Source organism: Mytilus californianus, unplaced genomic scaffold (assembly GCF_021869535.1).
Source record: "Mytilus californianus isolate M0D057914Y unplaced genomic scaffold, xbMytCali1.0.p SCAF_1, whole genome shotgun sequence".
NCBI classification, from domain to species: domain Eukaryota; kingdom Metazoa; phylum Mollusca; class Bivalvia; order Mytilida; family Mytilidae; genus Mytilus; species Mytilus californianus.
In genome coordinates, this window is record NW_026262581.1 from 61498081 (window position 1) to 61517446 (window position 19366).

A 19366-nucleotide genomic window follows, 5' to 3' on the forward strand; every position below is an offset into this window, starting at 1 on the left:
ACATAATCAACCACACTTGCACCATTGGGGGTATAGCAAGTAAAATTACCAAATGTATCACCAAGAACTCTGCCATTTAAAATTCTTATTTGTTTACTAATGCAAAAATCCAAAACTTCTTTGCCTCTTTGATCAATTTTTTGGTCTCGACTTTTTCTTGTCATAATGTTTTTGTCAGTAGGGTATGTATCAAAAATTGGAGTAAATTTTGAATCATCGTTTACTATAAAGTCATTTTCAGAGCCTATTCTGGCATTAAAATCTCCACATAACAAAATTTCATCCATTTTTTTATACTGAAAGATATCTATTTCTATGCATTCAAAAACATCAGAAGAGAGTTCTTGGGTATATTTAGACGTAACAGGGGGGGGGGGGGGGGGGGGGTTGTACAGTACACAAATAAATAGGTCACTTTTAAATCCAAAAAAGGATTTTTCTAATTTAATCCATTGATAATCTGGATTACTGTTAATCAATATTTTGACATGAGGTTTAACGTGACTTTTCTGTAGAATTGCTATACCCCCAAAATGACGGTTATTATTTGATAATTTTCTACATATTGGATGATAATGAAATTTACCAATATTGTGTATTTGGGAATTATACCCCACATGAGTTTCGACTAAAAAAACAATGTCGTAATTCTCTATATGTTTCAGAAAAAGGGGATCCTCTGCTTTATTCATGCCCTTTGAAAATAAGCCACCTATATTCCAATAACCAAATTTTACAGATGATTGGTTTGATTTTGGCATTTTAGTTGATACAATTAAATCTGGTATAAATAATAGAATAGATTTTCTATCTATAAAAAAAAATAATAAAAATTTGTCTCTAAATAAAAGGAAGAGACAACAAGGAAAATATTCAGAAATGTAAATATTTGAAATAAGTAGATTTATTTAGAGGATAGTTTTTACCATGGTTTTCTAAATACAAATAGTCTATGATATAATGACAGATAATTTCTTTTCTATGTATCCTCTTTTAACTGAATAACTATTAAACTGATTTGGGTTGAATAACCTGATATCCTGGGTTAATTCAAGATCAAAAGTATGATTCAAATGTGAAAACTAAAAATAAAAATGAATAAAATAAAATAAAAAAGGCGAACTTTAATTTTATACCTAGCAGAGGTTACATATATATGACCATGTAATAGTGTGACTTCTTCACATAATGGCTGTTTCATTTGAAAAATCTATTCAAATGTGAATATGAATTTATCAGCCCAAAAAAAAGAAGAAATATATAAAGTTGTACATGTATATATAAATTATATGTAAATGACTTTAAACATGTTAAAGGAAGTCAACATAATGATATGGTAATATGTATAATATTAAAAAGCAAGTTAATCATGATGACCTCTGCCACGTCCACGTCCACGTCCTCTTGTGTTGCGCGATTTGGATCTACCTCTTGAATTTGGCATGGGAATGTTTAAGGCAGTGTGTATTCCACGCTTTAAGTTTGCCGATAGCTGAGACACGCCAGAGTCAGAGAGATGAAATTTATCTTCACTTAGTAGCTCTGCAATTGGGTTTCCATTTCGCAACATATTGCCATGATCAACAAGTAGAACATCTTTATTGTCATCATATATTTGTTTCAACAAGGCATTTATGATTTGTCCATTTGTGTTGAAAATTACACTGTCGAGTCGAGGAGTAGTAAGAGAGATGATGCAACCACTATTTTGCCATTTTTGAAGTGCAAGCTTGACAATATCTTGTATTTCTTCTACACATTGCTGTGGTGATTTTATTTTCAAATCATTCGTCAGGGAATGAAACACTACTAGATTTGGAATTATATCCGATATCTCCAAAATAGCTTGTTTAGTTTCTTCTAAATTGAAAGCAGTAACCTTATTGGTTGTAAATGATGGCGATAGCTTCTCTGCATTGATACGTTTGGTATTGGATGTACCAATTAAAATAATTGTTGGTTTGTTATCAATGTCAAGTTTAGATTTGTCAGTATATTTCGTGTCTGCATTAACAAGATGAAAATCTTCAAATCGAGAAATCATTTGGGAGCGGAGAGAGATATTTTCTTCTTGTAATTTCTCCAAGTGTTGAGTATGTCGTTTTAGAGTATCAGTTAGTTTGTCAATTTCTTCATTTTTGGTTTGTAGGCTTACCGATAGAAAGTCGATCTCAGAGTTTGAAGTAGTTAATACCTTTTTCATTTCTGCTCTAGTCTCCTCCAGTATTTGATTGTGACATTTCATTTGATCTTCATGTTGAGCTTTAATTAACATAATATTGCTTTGCTCGTGTTTTAATTTAACTTCCAAAGTCTGTTTTTCTGTTTGTACGGTTTTATATTTTAATTGTAATGTTGATATCTCATTGTCGTCTTTTCTACCTTTTCCCAAGACTAGAACATCATCATTGCATTGTTTAACAGCAGTTAATACTTTGCTGAAGTTTTCATTGTGACTGTGTTCTATTTTAGCCAGCGTGTCAACTAAATTTAATTCAAGCCTTTGAAAATCATCTTTTTGAGGTTGATCTTCTTGTACTAGTACTGATTTTAACCCAGTCTGGGAGTCAGGTAATACACAAGTGACCTTGTCAACAGGGCATAATTCATTAATGTGTGTATTGTTATTGTCATCATGACATTCGTGTGAAATACATGTATTAGTAGGACTGGTTTGTGATATGTTTGTAAGAACTTTATCAAGAATATCTTTCAGAATTGGAAAATGAATATCCACAAACTCATAATAATGACTGCCTTGTACTCTTATTGTTCCTGTTGTGACAAAAAATGTAATATTAAATTGAAGTTCCCCCTTTTTTAATACTTCAATCATCACAGAATTTCCACTGTTGTTTCGGTTTTCCCATGTTTTGGGTTCGTCATACCATTCAATATCATAATCAGGTTCCTTTCCAAGATTGTCATAATAGTAAATATCTAGTGTTTTTATCCATGGTTGGATTCTGTCAAGGTTTGTGTAGAATGTGATGATTTTAGCATGTTCATCATACAAGTTTGGGTCAATTTGCTCGAAAAGGCTTAATTTTGCTTTACCAGTCCTCTTGTTTTGCTTTGATGGGAGAGATGAAAGAGGATAGTCATTAATGGTTTTGTCCATCGATAGGTCAATTTTCAATTTGCCTAAATCTACCATGATGACCGGCTTGTAGTCAACACGTGTTTATATAGTTATATGTGCACACACGTAAATCAGCGTAAATAAATGTTTGTAAATATAATTGATCGATCAGATAAAACATGGAACTTTATTCATTTTACGTCCATAGATAAAACATCATAAGCGTTGCATGGGTAACTATTTAGATATTTTATGACAACCCGTTTCGGTTGACTGCTTAGATAATCCGTTTATTGAAATGTAAATAACTTTCACCAAGCAACTGTCATCTATATAATATTTAAAAATTTAAAGTAAATTAGATACTTAGAATATATTTTTCTTGACAAATTTTATATGGATCAGAACTATTATTTTACATTAGAAACAAAAAATGTTTAAGAAAATTTCAGAACGTCTTTGGGATATATTACTTATCATTATATCTTTACGGGCGGAATGAATAAATACAGGACTACTTTATGTCAGAAAGCACGACTGCAAAGTTTTAATGACTAACACATTTCCCGGTTAAGACAATTAATCTTTTCTTATATAACCAATTAAATGTTAAAAATTCTATCGGGAAAAAATGAATTGTACGTTTGCATACGTTATTTAATGAAATAGATATACAGTCTTACATTAAAAGACCACAAAAGAATATCCTCCTAGCTATGCCGATTTTATTCATAAAGGGGAGTAACCCCTGATAAACACAGATAAAGTGTCGCTCGTTTTATTTAAAATATTTAAAATCTTAACACGACTGAACACGATCTTACAGCAAATAAACAGATTTTTTACCTTTGGTCTTATTTTATCTGAACGTGATCTAATCAAGTCTTATTTGAACGCTAGAAGAATCTGTCTTGTTTATCTTGACCCGACTGATCTGACTGAACACGATATATCGGAACAGAGTCTGAAAGTCTAAACCGGTCTTAACGTTTTTCCCTAGCAGTAAATCAAGGCGATTAAGACTTGATCAGACCAAAATGACCGTTTCAGACTTAAATCTTGCTACTAGTGTATCTGAGTTGAATATTTAGTTTGTCCAACTCTATGTTCTATGTTTCCTAGGCTTAATAGTGGTTGAAATCCAGAAGATTTTGTTAACTTTCACAAAAAACTCTAACATGTATCTTTAACCTAAAAGAGTTGTAACTGGCAAAACTATGCTAGATTTTCTCTACTTTCTCACATATGCATCAAACTTGAAACATTTTTCATCTTGAAATAATGGACTAATTATTTGGGGCAAACTTTTCATTTTGAAAAACAGTTACATGATACACTTTTTGTTTTAACATGACCTTGTTATCAGGTTTTTTTTAAACATGGCCTTGTACAAATAACAATGCTTATTGGTAAACTTAATGTTTAATAATGATCCATTACATTTCTTTGTTCCAGACAACAAAATTATTGTTTGTGGTGGCATGGGTTTAGATACTAATCCAAAAGACACCCTCTGTGCATATGATGTAGAAACTAATACATGGAAGGCTATGAAAGGAATGCCCACACCTAGATATGCTACATATGCATTTCTTGTCAATGAAAAGTTGTATGTATGTGGTAAGTTAATCATTGATGTTATCTACTAGAGGTGTTATGATAAGCTATACATTTTGTGTTACATAATGCTATATTTAAATGACCGTAACATGGTCAACGGGGACGTACCTATAAACTTTTCCCCAAATCGACATAGAAGAAACCTGTTTTCTCGTTGTTTATAAGAGGTGTCAAAGTCTACAGTGTTAAACCTAACTTTTGGTAACCCTTTTAATGTTAAAAGAATATTTCCCAAAAGAGTTACTGTTAAAAATTACTTCAGTAAAACTGAATTTCTGATGGTAACTGGTTTTCAACCAGTAGAGGCAATTACAAAGCAAATTTTTATTGTCTAAGTTTTATATTTTGGGGATTTTTTTTTAGATTTGCAACAAATCCTTCAGGGATTAAAAGATTCCAGTATTTTGGAATAGTGAAACTGTTTACGTATGAATTGAAGGACGTGTATGTTGTACATTGACTACAAACATAGACTTTATCGCTATTTGGGAATGTGCAACACTTGGACTATTGATATGACTTTTCTCTTTTAGCATTAGACATTACCTCTTTGACATCAACATTTTTACTGGAACCCCTATGATGTCTAGCTGTTGCATAAAAATAGTGATAAGGTCTTTTTAATGAGTAGGTTTCAAACTTGAGCTGTCTCTAGCTAGTAATAGTTAATTATTTACATTGAAATCAAGAGATGTGAAGAGGATATACATAAGACAAATCCTATGAAATACGTCTTAGGAACAATGCTTTAATTGCTGTTCTTCATCTTTTCCTTATTTGAAGGTCTGTAAAGATCAACTGAAATGAAAATACCTAACAGAAAGAGCAAGATGTAAACAGTATTCTATTTTATATTTGTTTGTACAAATTTATCATTAATTTCCTAGCATGTTTTGTTTCAGGGGGAAGACAGGGAAAGTTACCTAACACAGCTTTAGAATGTTATGATTTTACTGAAGATAAATGGGAGAAGTTACCAGATATCCCCAGTAAGAGGGTGTTTGCTATGTATACTGCTACAGATAAACATATATTCAGTATGGGAGGATTAAAACAACCAGCCACAGAAGGATTCTCAGATGCATGTGAAGTTTTTGACACAGAGAAAAGTAAGCTTCTTTTATACAGTTAATAAATCAGTTGTTTATTTACTGTCTTACTCTATCATGAGTGATTTTCCTTATTAAGGTACATGTAGCCTTGGGAGATTATTTGTATTATATTGTTAGTTCTGGTTCATAATGTATCAGTGACTGGTCAGCAAGTAAAAGTATTCATCATATTATTTATTTGATAACATTCCAAATAATAATATCAATATAAAGCACTACAAATTAAAGATAACCAATAACATATTAATACTGTAATAACAATAACAAATTTAACTGTCTCTGGAAAGACTACAGAAATCTTCTGTCAGTGACTGTACTGTGGTGTCGTTGTCAAGTTGTCTTGTCCTTGGTGACATCTCTATGGTGCTGTTGGTAGATCTTGATGGAGATGTGCTGGCAGACTTCATGATCAGGGAAGAGAACTCTTGGATCTGGTTCCATTTCTTCTCTCTGTACTGGTTATACATCTTACGAATTCCAAGTGTGGTGGACTTATGAGTCTGGAGACGAAGTCTGTAAGAATGGCAACCATTGATGTCTGCTGCAAACAAGTGGCGATCAAGTTCTTGTATCTTGCATTCTGTAATAAGATAAAATAAAAATTATAGTAACATACAAGAATAACAGTTAGCAGTTAAAAAAATAAGGATTCAAATTGGTTTACATAATAAAAAGGTACACTTTTATAATAGAAATTAAGGACACTATTCACAATTATTATATTAGATATATTTGTAACCCTCTTTTTTTTAAAATAAACTTTCAAGAATATTACTGTATGATAACTGTACAAATGATGCCATGATAAATAGAAAATAGATAATTACCTAATAAATTCAGTTGGGTAACTGCTTGGTCATGTGACACCAATAGTCTTTAGTTGCTGAGCGTAATTTACAATGCTAGTGTACTCCATCATGTAAGTTACTTTTTATGGTTTGAATGAGGAATTCTAAGGTTAAGAATGATGTGAATTTCCTCCATAGTGGATCTGTATATATAATGTACAATTTACTCAAAATTATTTGGGCTTTGTGTGTAATGTAAAATGTGCTCACCTTTATACCAAAGTTCAAAGGTGTTTAAAAGTTTATTGTCTTTTAATCAATTAATAATTGGAGATCAAAAGTGTAAATCAAATAAAAAACATTTAGGATTGTTTGTTATCTTTCAATTATTTAATAATTGAAGATCAAAAGATTTTATTATTACTAGTCAACTAATTACAATGTGTCATCAATCCAATGTTATTATTTATATGCTTTACTTTTAGAAAATAACTAATTAATGATTGTACCAGTAGCTAGTAGTAAATAACTTTATTATTAATTATACATTGTGTAATTCAAAGTATCTTATTTAAAGCAATCACTTAAAAATTAGAGAATTAATTTGTTGTCAAACTTGCAAGATAACTAAACAAAAAGATTATTTAGTTAAAAAAACAAAGAAAAACTCATTTTTATTCTAAAATTTACTCCTTTTGAAGTAGGGTCTGAACTTTTGATTCTTAAATTTTAATTATGAATGTTTAAACTAATACAAAATGATTTTTAATCAATATCAGTCACGGTTGCAAAAGCTTTATCAAACCCCTAAACTCTATGACGTCATGTCATCGATATCAGTCACAGTTGTAAAGGCTTTATCAAACCCCAAATTTGAATTACATCATCCCACGTGAAAAAAAAACATCATCTTGAAGTATATAATAAAGTGTATATGATATAGCTTTTTCAATATCACACCCTGTATCAACCCTCAACCAATATAATCCCTCGAGCAGAGCTCTTGGGATTATATTGGTGTCTCCAGTTGATATGGGTGTGATATTGAAAAAGCCATATAATATTCTCTATTTATACATTGGACTTTATTCTTTATAGTAAAAGCTTAGCTATTTGTATGAAATATCTGAATGAATGTCAGTCATTATATTAGAGACAAAAAATATTACTTGCTAATATTTATTAACAGTTATTTTGATTAGCCCAGTTGCCACATGCTAATTTAGATTAATGATGGCTACCCTGCAGAGTATTATGCCAAATCATCATATATGAAAATGGTTATAGTTAATTTTTATGCTTACTAAAATAGTAGAAGTACCTATTATAATCAAAATGCTTGTTGCCACATAGTCTACCCCAGCTTATAAATATGATGAATGCAATTCAGACATTGATATGTCCTGATATCATCATTTCAGTTTCTGGACATTCTCATTTGCACTATAAATAATATTTTAACAAAATTTGGTTTGATAATGTCCTATGGGGTAAATAACACCCCTTTTGATATTGAGGTCCCTAATGAATTTGAGGTCACTGGGTCAAAGGCCAAAGTCACAGCAGCAACTGATTTGTACAGTTTGTTCTTTTGCTGTTCTGTAACAAAGCTGTCCCGGGTAAGGGAAGGTTTGAGCACTCACAAAAAAGTTGAACCATGCTACATTCATTATGTGCCGGCCTGTCCCAAGTCTGGAGATTGTACTTCAGTAGTTGTTGGTGGTTCATGTGTGTCATATTTGTTTTTCGTAGATTAAATTGTTATAAATTAGGCCATTAGTCTTTTTATTTGAATTGTTTCACTTTTTGCATGTCAAGACTTAATAGCTGACTATAAAGTATGTGTTTTTCTCATTGTTTAAGGCCGTATGGTGACTAATTATTGCTTACATTCACATCATTTGAACTCTGGTAGATAGTTGTCTCATTGGCAATCATACCACATCTCACTGTTTTTATATAGACCAACTTTTGGGAAAATATATTTTCAGATAGTTTTTAATTATACACAGGCAGAAACCCAGTTGAAATTAAACAAAAGAAATGGAACTTTTTGTTAGAGAAGGTAAAAAAACCAAGTTGGTAAATTTGAATTGTTTGCATCTGTTTCTATCAGCTTTAAAAGTTTATTGAATGTGCCTCATTTAGGGTTTTATGCATCTTATGCATGTGTTTTTTCTTAAATTATGGATCTTAAAAATGCAGAACTTAAAAAAAAATCATTTTATTTAGGGTAATTAGTCTTCAACTTCTGAAAATATTTAGTCTGCCCTTCCACGAAATATTTAATTAGAATATTTTTAAATATTTTTGAACTTTCGAAAATTCCCCCTTGACAACCAATCAGACAATAGTTTTAAGTTGACCAAATGCATAAAAGTGTATTAAATGATGCATAATAGCTAGTAGATACATTTGTTTTTAAAAATACAACTGGCATATAAGGATCGTAAAGATGCTATGTGGATAAATTTATCGGTTTTCAAGAGCTAAATTGACAGCGCGTCATCACTACAATTGCTTCCATTTTTACGATTATAAAAATTAGGTGGCGTAATGGGGGCGATAATTTTGACAAAGTAGAATCCTGACTGTACATCCAAATATCACCAGTGGAAAGAGGCATATTTTTATGAAAATTATCTCCCTAAGATGAATTCATATTTATTTTAATGTTAAAAATTTTAGATATGCAAATTATTTTTATTATTTAGATTTCAGTGTAATGTTTAAGAAATAGTGGGTAAAGTATTTTGTGACAGTTTTTATACATTTTGCAAACATGTCAAGATTAGACTTTTGTTTAACATCTGAGATTAAGGATTAAGATATTTTTTTATGTAATTGTTATCATTCAAGTTTTGATCTTTAACAACAAGCTTGAAATTAATTGATAGATAAACTGAATTAGTGCCTTTAAGATAAAGCTGTCATTTCCTTTATGGATTAAGTAAAAATGTTTTCATTGTGTAATGATGTTTTGGTAGAAAATAAAACAATTGAAGGTCTTTCCACCCCAAATGCCAGTTTAAAATGTGATTTCTGGTGTCTGAAGATAGCTTAATTAAAGCTGATTTAAAATTAATATGGTTTCTATACACTTTTGCTAAAAATAAGGGAGATAATTTGCTACTTCCCGTTTGAATAATGTCACTTTGGGTATTATATGATAGCTCACTTGACACTGATTCCAAAAATATATAGTTTTAAATACTTTTATATTCAATCAATGCAAAAAATGGCTAATTCCGATTTACTTAAGGTCACTTCCACTTGACTATTTCAAGGTAATGTGTATTCCTACCAAATGTAAAAGCCCCTATGGCTTTATCATGTATCAATATGAAGTTTTAGCAAAGGTCAAAATCTAGAACATCAAATTTAGCTTTGACCTCAATTTCAAGGTCATCTAGCAAGGACCTCATATCAAAAAACCTTAGGTCTCTACAATGAATTGTTAATAAGTTATATTACCATACATCTTATTTTCAACATTCCATGGGAGAAAAGTTTCCGTTTACGACAGATCGCAATGGACAATTTAGTGAAAATCTTTTGTCAATATATATTACAGTTTCTTAGGAGAAGCATGCACAAGCAAAAGCAAAAAATTAAAACATGACCATGACTTTGACCTTGACCTCATTTTCTTTTTGGTGGACCCAGGACCTCATATCAAAAGACCATAGGGCTCTATCACTTATGGTTTATGAGTTACTATTACATTTGACTTATGTCATATACATAAAGGGTATAACTCTGATATGGAATCTTCAGATCCCTTTGATCAAAATTATTCTTGACAAGCAGAGGATATAACAAGCAATTTGGTAAAATAATTTTGTCATAATCATTCACGGTTGCAAAAAGAAGTAGTGCGCACAAGTAAAACAGTGGTTACATACAAAGTAAAGTGTTCGGTTAAACAGGGTCAGTTTCAAAAGCGTATATCATATACCAAAAATCTAAGCAACATCTTTTGAAACAACAATACCATGTAAGAAAAAAATTAGGCGGTAGAAAAAAAATCAGAACAAAATCTATAGGTCTTTTCCAACGCAAAATTGGAGAGACCTAATTAATGTTTGGTAACCAAAGAGATTTTATATTGTCAATAGTTGAATTCAAAGTATTTTATTGTTCAAATATCAAAAATACATTTAAACAAAGGGATTGGATAAAAGGCAAAGCCTATACATATCCTTTCCAATACAGGATGGATTGAATAATCTGATAGTATATAATATATTTCTGATAAATTATAGCAGTGTGTCAGGGGAGGTATCACTCCACTTTTTATACGACCGCAAAAAAATTTTGTGGTCGTATATTGGTATGACGTTGGCGTCGTCGTCGTCGTCGTCGTCGTCGTCCGGCATCGTCGTCGTCGTCGTCGTCCGGCGTCGTCGTCCGAATACATATTGGTTTTCGCACTCTAACTTTAGTTTAAGTGAATGGATCTTTTTGAAATTTGACCATAAGGTTAAATACCACAAAAGGAAGGTTGGGATTGATTTTGGGGGTTATGGTACCAACAGTTAAGGAATTAGGGGCCAAAAATGAGCATTTTCTAGTTTCCAGACAATAACTGTGGAACGGTGTATGGATCTCTCTGAAATTATACTACAAGTTTCCATACCACAAAGGGATGGTTAGGATTTGCTTTGGGGGGTTATGGCTCAAACCGTTTAGGAATTAGGGGCAAAAAAGGGGGAAAAACAAGGTTGTCCTGGTTAATGGACAAATACTTTAGTACAAAACATAATTTAAAGCAGTGTAAGGGAGATAAATCAAATACATCATTGAAATTATCTCCCTTACACTGCTTTTAAATTATGTATAAAGTAATGGTTAATGAACAATAAAGATAATCTAAAACAGTATAAGGGAGGTAATCCAAATACAATGTTTTGGTTACTTCCCTTACACTGCTTTTAAATTATGTTTAAAGAAATGCATATTTATAAAGGAAGACCAGTAAAAATATCTGCAAATGTTTTCATCTTTTTTTTTTACAAAAAAATCCATATGAAAGATTTGACACTATATTTTTATTAATTCTATTATAAAATAGATTAAGTTAGCACTATGGTAAATTTAAATGGGTAATTATGGTTGCCAACTCCATTGGAAATTTGAATTGAGATTATGACCATATCTTGAGGGAAAGAATTTTTTTGGGGGAAAAAGGGGGGGGGGGGGATAAAAAGAAATTGTGGGGGGCCAATTTTTTCTCATTTCAGATTTCAGAAGTTAAAAAGAATTATTCTTCAAATATTATTTTTTTTTCAAATTTCAAATATTGAAAAATTTCAAGAAGTAATCTTTAATTGCACAGTATGGCGCATTAGATTTGTAAAATCTTTGATCACATTTATTTATTTGTTATGCCGAATCTAACAGTGTATTTAGATTTTTAATTTTGGGTCCAGTTTTCAAATTGGTCTACATTAATGTCCAAAGGGTCCAAAATTAAACTTTGTTTGATTTTAGCAAAAATTGAATATATGAGGTTCTTTGATATGCTGAATCTAAACATGTATTTAGATTTTTGATTTTTGGCCCAGTTTTCAAGTTGGTCCAAATTGGGGTCCAAAATTAAACTTTGTTTGATTTCAACAAAAATTGAATATATGGGGTTCTTTGATATGCTGAATCTAACCATGTATTTAGATTTTTTATTTGTGGACCCCGTTATCTAATTGGTTCATATTGAGGTCAAAAGGGTCCAAAATTAAACTTTGTTTGATTTCATCTAAAATTGAATTATTGGGGTTCTTTGATATTCCAAATCTAACCGTGTATTTAGGTTTTTAATTTTGGGTCCTGTTTTTTAAATTGGTCTACATTGAGGTCCGAAGGGTCCAAAATTAAACTTAGTTTGATTTTAACAAAAATTGAATTCTTGGGGTTCTTTGATTTGCTGAATCTAAACATGTGTTTAGATTTTTGATTATGGGCCCAGTTTTCAAGTTGGTCCAAGATAGGGTCCAGTATTTAAACTTTGTTTGATTTCAACAAAAATTGAATATATGGGGTTCTTTGATATGCTGAATCTAAACATGTATTTAGATTTTTGATTATGGGCCCAGTTTTCAAGTTGGTCCAAATTGGGGTCCAAAATTAAACTTTGTTTGATTTCAACAAAAATTGAATATATGAGGTTCTTTGATATGCTGAATCTAACCATGTATTTAGATTTTTTATTTGTAGGCCCCGCTATCAAATTGGCTCATATTTAGGTCAAAAGGGTCCAAAATTAAACTTTGTTTGATTTCATCGAAAATTGAATTATTGGGGTTCTTTGATATGCCAAATCTAACCGTGTTTTTAGATTTTTAATTTGGGTCCCGTTTTTTAAATTGGTCTTCATTGAGGTCCAAAGGGTCCAAAATTAAACTTAGTTTGATTTTAACAAAAATTGAGTTCTTGGGGTTCTTTGATATGCTGAATCTAAACATGTGTTTAGATTTTTGATTATGGGCCCAGTTTTCAAGTTGGTCCAAGTTGGGGTCCAAAATTAAACTTTTTTTGATTTCAACAAAAATTGAATATATGGGGTTCTTTGATATGCTGAATCTAACCATGAATTTAGAATTTTTATTTGTGGGCCCCGCTATCAAATTGGTTCATATTGAGGTCAAAAGGGTCCAAAATTAAACTTTGTTTGATTTCATCAAAAATTGAATTATTGGGATTCTTTGATATTCCAAATCTAACCGTGTATTTAGATTTTTAATTTTAAGTCCCGTTTTTTAAATTGGTTTACATTAAGGTCCAAAGGGTCCAAAATTAAACTAAGTTTGATTTTAGCAAAAATTGAATTCTTGGGGTTCTTTGATATGCTGAATCTAAACATGTGTTTAGATTTTTGATTATGGGCCCAGTTTTCAAGTTTGTCCAAGTTGGGGTCCAAAATTAAACTTTGTTTGATTTTAACAAAATGCTGTGTCAAATATTTAATAACAATCCAAATTCAGAGCTGTATCAAGCTTGAATGTTGTGTCCATACTTGCCCCAACTGTTCAGGGTTCGACCTCTGCGGTCGTATCAAGCTGCGCCCCAGCGAAGCATTTTATCTATTTTTATAGCCTTATGATGTAGTTGAATTATTTAATACTTTTATGATGTGTTTAAATGGGGTTTTATGGTTGCAAATTTATTGTTTTAGTTTAATAAACTCCATTTAAAATTTGGTAATAAAAAAAATTTTTGTTTATTTTTAGCTATGATTATGATGTCATTTTCTATTTTACTTTTATGGTTGCAAAGAAATTTTTATTTTTAGATACTACTGTTAAATGATGCTGATTAAGGTTTTTGCTATGTTTAGCCATGACTATGATGTCATTTTCTATTTTAATATCTGTCATGATGTATTTAAATGGGCTTTTATGGTTACAAAGGAATTTTATTTTTAGATATTACTGTAAAATGTTGCTGATTAAGGATTTTGTTTATTTTTAGCCATGACTATGATGTCATTTTCTATTTTAATACCTTTATTATGTAATTTCCATTTTTAGATATTACTGTTAAATGATTCTGATTGAGGGTTTGAATGCTGGGATTGATTTTGGGGGTAATTGCCTCCAAATTTTAGGAATTAGGGGGCAAAAAACAAGCATTTTTCTAGTTTCATGACAATAACTTGTGTGTAAGTGTATGGATATTTATGAAATTGTACTACAAGGTTCCATATCACAAAGGGAAAGCTGGAATTGAGTTTGGGGGTACTTGCCCAAAACGTTTAGGAATAAGGGGCCAAAAATAAGCATTTTTCTAGTTTCCAGACAATAACTTGTGTTCAAGTGTATGGATCTCTCTGAAATTGTACTGCAAGGTACCATACCACAAAGGGAAGGCTGGGATTGTTTTTGGGGGTAATTGTCTCAAAATGTTAGGAATTAGGGGCCATAAAGGGGCAAAAAAACAAGCATTTTTCTAGTTTCATGACAATAACTTGTGTGTAAGTGTATGGATCTTTATGACATTGTACTGCAAGGTTCCATATCACAAAGGGAAAGCTGGGTTTGAGTTTGGGGGTAATTGCCCTAAACTTTTAGGAATTTGGGGCCAAAAAGGTGCAAAAAACCCAAGCATTTTTCTAGTTTCCAGACAATAATTTGTGTTCAGGTGTATGGATCTCTCTGAAATTGTACTGCAAGGTACCATACCACAAAGGGAAGGCTGGGATTGAGTTTGGGGGTGATGAATCATAAGGGGGTTTCAAAAAAATTGGGGGGGGGATTTTTTTTTTCTTTAAAATTTTCCATTATAAATTGGTTATTTCTGATTAATATATAAAAGCAAATAATAATGATATGGTTTGAATAGGTAAATTAAAAAATTTTAAGTTCTTAGACTACTTTCATTCTGTGTGAGAAACCTATGCTGTGTCAAATATTTAATTACAATCCAAATTCAGTGCTGTATCAAGCTTGAATGTTGTGTCCATACTTGCCCCAACTGTTCAGGGTTCGACCTCTGCGGTCGTATCAAGCTGCGCCCCAGCGGAGCATTTTATTGAAATATTTTATTGGTTATGCATATATAATAATTAATTGCCAGTGAACCATTGCCAGCTCATTACCTCAAATAATAATGTCAAATTTTATTTCATATTAATAAGCGGGATTAAAAGGAAGCAGTACAGTCTTTTTAGGGCCATGTGAGCTATTGCAATCACTTGGCATTCGTCATTGTAAACTTTTTCAAAGATCTTCTCCTCTGAAAATATGACCCAATTTTAACCAAACATGGAATAAATGGCCGTTATGGTATAAAGTATAAAGTTTGTGTTTTTTATTCCAGTCAGTCAATAAATATGCCACAGTGGCTAAAGCTAGAACATAGGGGTAAAATGAAGTTTTTATATGCCCTTTTACGGGACATATTTTGGTACACCATTGTCCGTCCGTCATCAACATATCGGACAATAACTCAAAAACTCTCTAACCAATTTTCATGAAATTTTGGTGAATTGTTTATATCAACAAGGGTTTCCTGGTTAATGGACAATTAAAAAAAAGTACAATGTTATGTTTGGATTACCTCCCTTACACTGCTTTTAAATTATGTATAAAGAAATGTATTGTCTTGAGGTGATTAGCTGTCAATTTATTTTTAGAAGTCACTATTTAAAAATGCTGATTAAGGAAGATTTAATACATTAATTTTAGCCATGATTATGTATGTCATTTTCTATTTTAAGACTTTTATGATGTATTTAAATGGGTTATTATGGTTGCAAACTCCATTGGAAATTTGAATTGAGATTTTGACCATATCTTGAGGGAAAGAATGGGGGTGAAAAAAATTGGGGCGGGGGTAAAAAAAGAAATTGTGAGGGGGGGACAATTTTTTCTCATTTCAGATTTCATAAATTAAAAAGAAAATTTCTTCAAAAATTTTTTCTTTGGGGCAATCCGCAACAGCATAGTGTATTGCACAAGAGCAAAAAAAAAGGGGGTAATTTTTTTTTTGGGGGGGGTGTCAATTTGCAACAGCATAGTGTATTGCACAAAAGCAAAAAATTGAATATAAATTCAAATCAGATAACCAAATCTAAGTTCTTTGACTACAATTATTCTGTGTCAGAAACCTATTATGTGTCAAACATTTAATTACAATCCAAATTCAGACCTGTATCGAGCGTGAATATTGTGTCCATTTTTGCCCCAACTATTCAGGGTTGGACCTCTGCGGTCATATCCAGCTGCGCTCGGCGAAGCAATTTATTATAAATTTTAGAATTTAAGTTTGCGAGGTTATGGGATTTTATTCATAAAAAATGTGGGATTTTCCAGTTTTCTGACTATAACTCAAAACCTATTAGCACTACCAGGTGCCAGCAATACCACCCACAGTAAGCCTATGATGAGTGCTGAGGTGCATACCTAACTGCATCACACCCTTGTAAAACAATCATTGATAAACTCAATTTAATAATGATCCTCTGGAAGACCTCTATTGATTTTGAGGTCATAAAGTCAAAGGTCAAGGTCCCAGCTGCAATTGTATGGCATACCCGTATATAGGTGTATTTTTTTTATAAATTTCTGGATGAAATCAGCTTGAAAATGCCTCTTGGGTCAAATGTCAACAAGGTCACAGTACTTGTAAATAAACTGAATTTTTGTCGAGCCTTCAACTTTTGTCGAAAAAGCGAGACATAGCGATCCTACATTCCGGCGTCGTCTGCGGCGTCCACAAATATTCACTCTGTGGTTAAAGTTTTTGAAAATTTTAATAACTTTCTTAAACTATCCTGGATTTCTATCAAACTTGGACAGAAGCTTGTTTATGATCATAAGATAATATTCAAATGTAAATTTTGTAAAAAAAAAATTCCATTTTTTCCGTATTTTACTTATAAATGGACTTAATTTTTCTGCAGGAAACATTACATTCACTCTGTGGTTAAAGTTTTTGAAATTTTAATAACTTTCTTAAACTATCCTGGATTTCTACCAAACTTGGAAAGAAGCATGTTTATGATCATAAGATAGTATCCAGATGTAAATTTTGTAAAAAAAAAATTCCATTTTTTCTGTATTTTACTTATAAATGGACTTAGTTTTTCTGCCAGTTAACATAATTCACTCTGTGGTTAAAGTTTTCAAAATTTCAACAGCTTTCTTAAACTATCCTGGATTTGTAACAAACTTGGACAGAAGCTTGTTTATGACTAAAAGCTAGTATATTAAAGGAAATTTTGTTTAAATTTTGTTCCATTTTTTCCGTATTTTACTTATAAATAGACTTAGTTTTTCTGCCAGTTAACATTACATACAGTCTGCAGTTTAAGTTTTTAAAACATTTATTAGATTCATAAACTATCCTGGATTTTTACCAAACTTGGACAGAAGCTACTTACAATCAAAAGATAATATAGAGAGGAATATTTTTATTAATTTTTTTCCTCATTTTTGTTGAGCCTGCAATTAACAGCAAAAGTAGGTGAGACACTGGGTTCCGCGGAACCCTTACGAATTGTTTTCAAAACAAATTTCACAGCAATATCTTATAATCTATAAATCAGATGTTTACCAATCATTGATAAAAAATGTGCATTGGGTAAACAGTCACTTCAGCAACTATTGGACTGAAACTGGGCAAATTTTCAGTTTTGGGATTACATCTTTTGATTTATACCTCCAATTATTAACAAAACTAAGTTGATAACTATCATGACTATATTTGGTATATGGGATATCATCCTGGTTTCATGTATGTCAGACAGGATTTATCTAATTGTGACCCCATTTTGATCTTTCATTTGTCAATGTTAATTATTGGCAGATATGTTCTTGGATACTGTAAGCATTAGATCAACTATTGTTTGTGTATTGATTGATTGTAAGGTTTACATGTCAGCCTTATAGGGTTCATTTGATCATGACCTCATTTTCATTATTTTGATTTATAGATCATTAGATATTGCTGTGAAATTTATTTTGAAATAAATGTGTAAAATTTTCCTGGTTAGGTCTGTTTCTCTGATGTGTTTGTATTGTCCTGATATAAAAGTTGTTCTGAGCAGTTTCTGATTTTTTTTCAATTCAGGTTTGAAATCCAACTTGAACATGTAGAACCTGCCTCCCTTCATCAAAAATTCAGTTTCTATTTGGTTTTATTGTTGTATTGTATTGCAGCCTTATGGATGAGATGGTTTATTTTAAATTCCTATAATGAGTGATTTTCTTAATGGAGGTGGTCATCCTTGGAGTGGTCAGTTGTGCTGAAATGTTAGTTTTAATATATTGATAGTTTAACATACTCCTCATTGTCAGTGGTATTGACATTATTCATTTAAACTTATTTTTCTTAAAAGCAACAAAAGAGTACATCTTATCAACTTTATTTGATGAAATTTTAACAAAATAACTACTATCATTATATAGCACTACAAAAACAACATATAACAAGCACACATTTTTAGCAATGTAACAATAACAAATTTAACTGTCTCTGGAAAGACAACAGAAGTCTTCTGTCAGTGACTGTACTGTGGTGTCGTTGTCAAGTTGTCCTGTCCTCTGTGACGTCTCTACGGTGCTGTTGGTAGATCTTAATGGAGACGAACTGGCAGACTTCATGATCAGGGTAGACAACTCTTGGATCTGGTTCCATTTCTTCTCTCTGTACTGGTTATACATCTTACGAATTCCAAGAGTGGTGGACTTTTGGGTCTGGAGGCGAAGTCTATAAGAATGGCAACCATTGATGTCTGCTGCAAACAAGTGGCAATCAAGTTGTTGTTTCTTGCATTCTGTAATAAGATAACAATATATATTAACATACAAGAATAGCTTTTAGTTGCAATTTAACTAATCAGGATTGTTTACAGAATTCCTACCATGATAAATAAAATCAGTTTGGGATTAATATATGTACGGTAAAAGAAATTAAGGAAATTATTCATATTTATTCTATTCAATGTAGATTTTACATTTTTTTTATCAAAAAAATTCTGAGAATGTTACACTATTTAAACTTATAATATTGATAACCAAGATAAATAAACAAATAGATAATTACCTAATAAATTCAGTTGGGTAACTACTTGGTCATGTGACATCAAAAGAGTCTTTAGTTGCTGAGCATAGTATACAATGCTAGCGTACTCCATCATGTAAGTTACTTTTTGTGGTTTGAATGAGGAATTCTAAGGTTAAGAATGATGTGAAAATCCTCCATAGTGGATCTGTATATATAATGTACAATTTACTCAAAATTATTTGGGCTTTGTGTATAATGTA

General features: G+C 31.5%; 1 protein-coding gene across 1 annotated transcript in view; it reads left to right on the top strand.

Annotated features, from left to right (window-relative positions):
- The window catches only part of LOC127705794 (kelch domain-containing protein 8A-like), a 77491-nt gene that overhangs the window by 49028 nt on the left and 9097 nt on the right, over nt 1-19366 (top strand). The window contains exons 3-4 of the mRNA XM_052210145.1: nt 4538-4702; nt 5605-5811. Of these exons, the coding sequence (XP_052066105.1) occupies nt 4538-4702; nt 5605-5811 (372 nt within the window). The remainder of the gene's footprint in view (nt 1-4537; nt 4703-5604; nt 5812-19366) is intronic.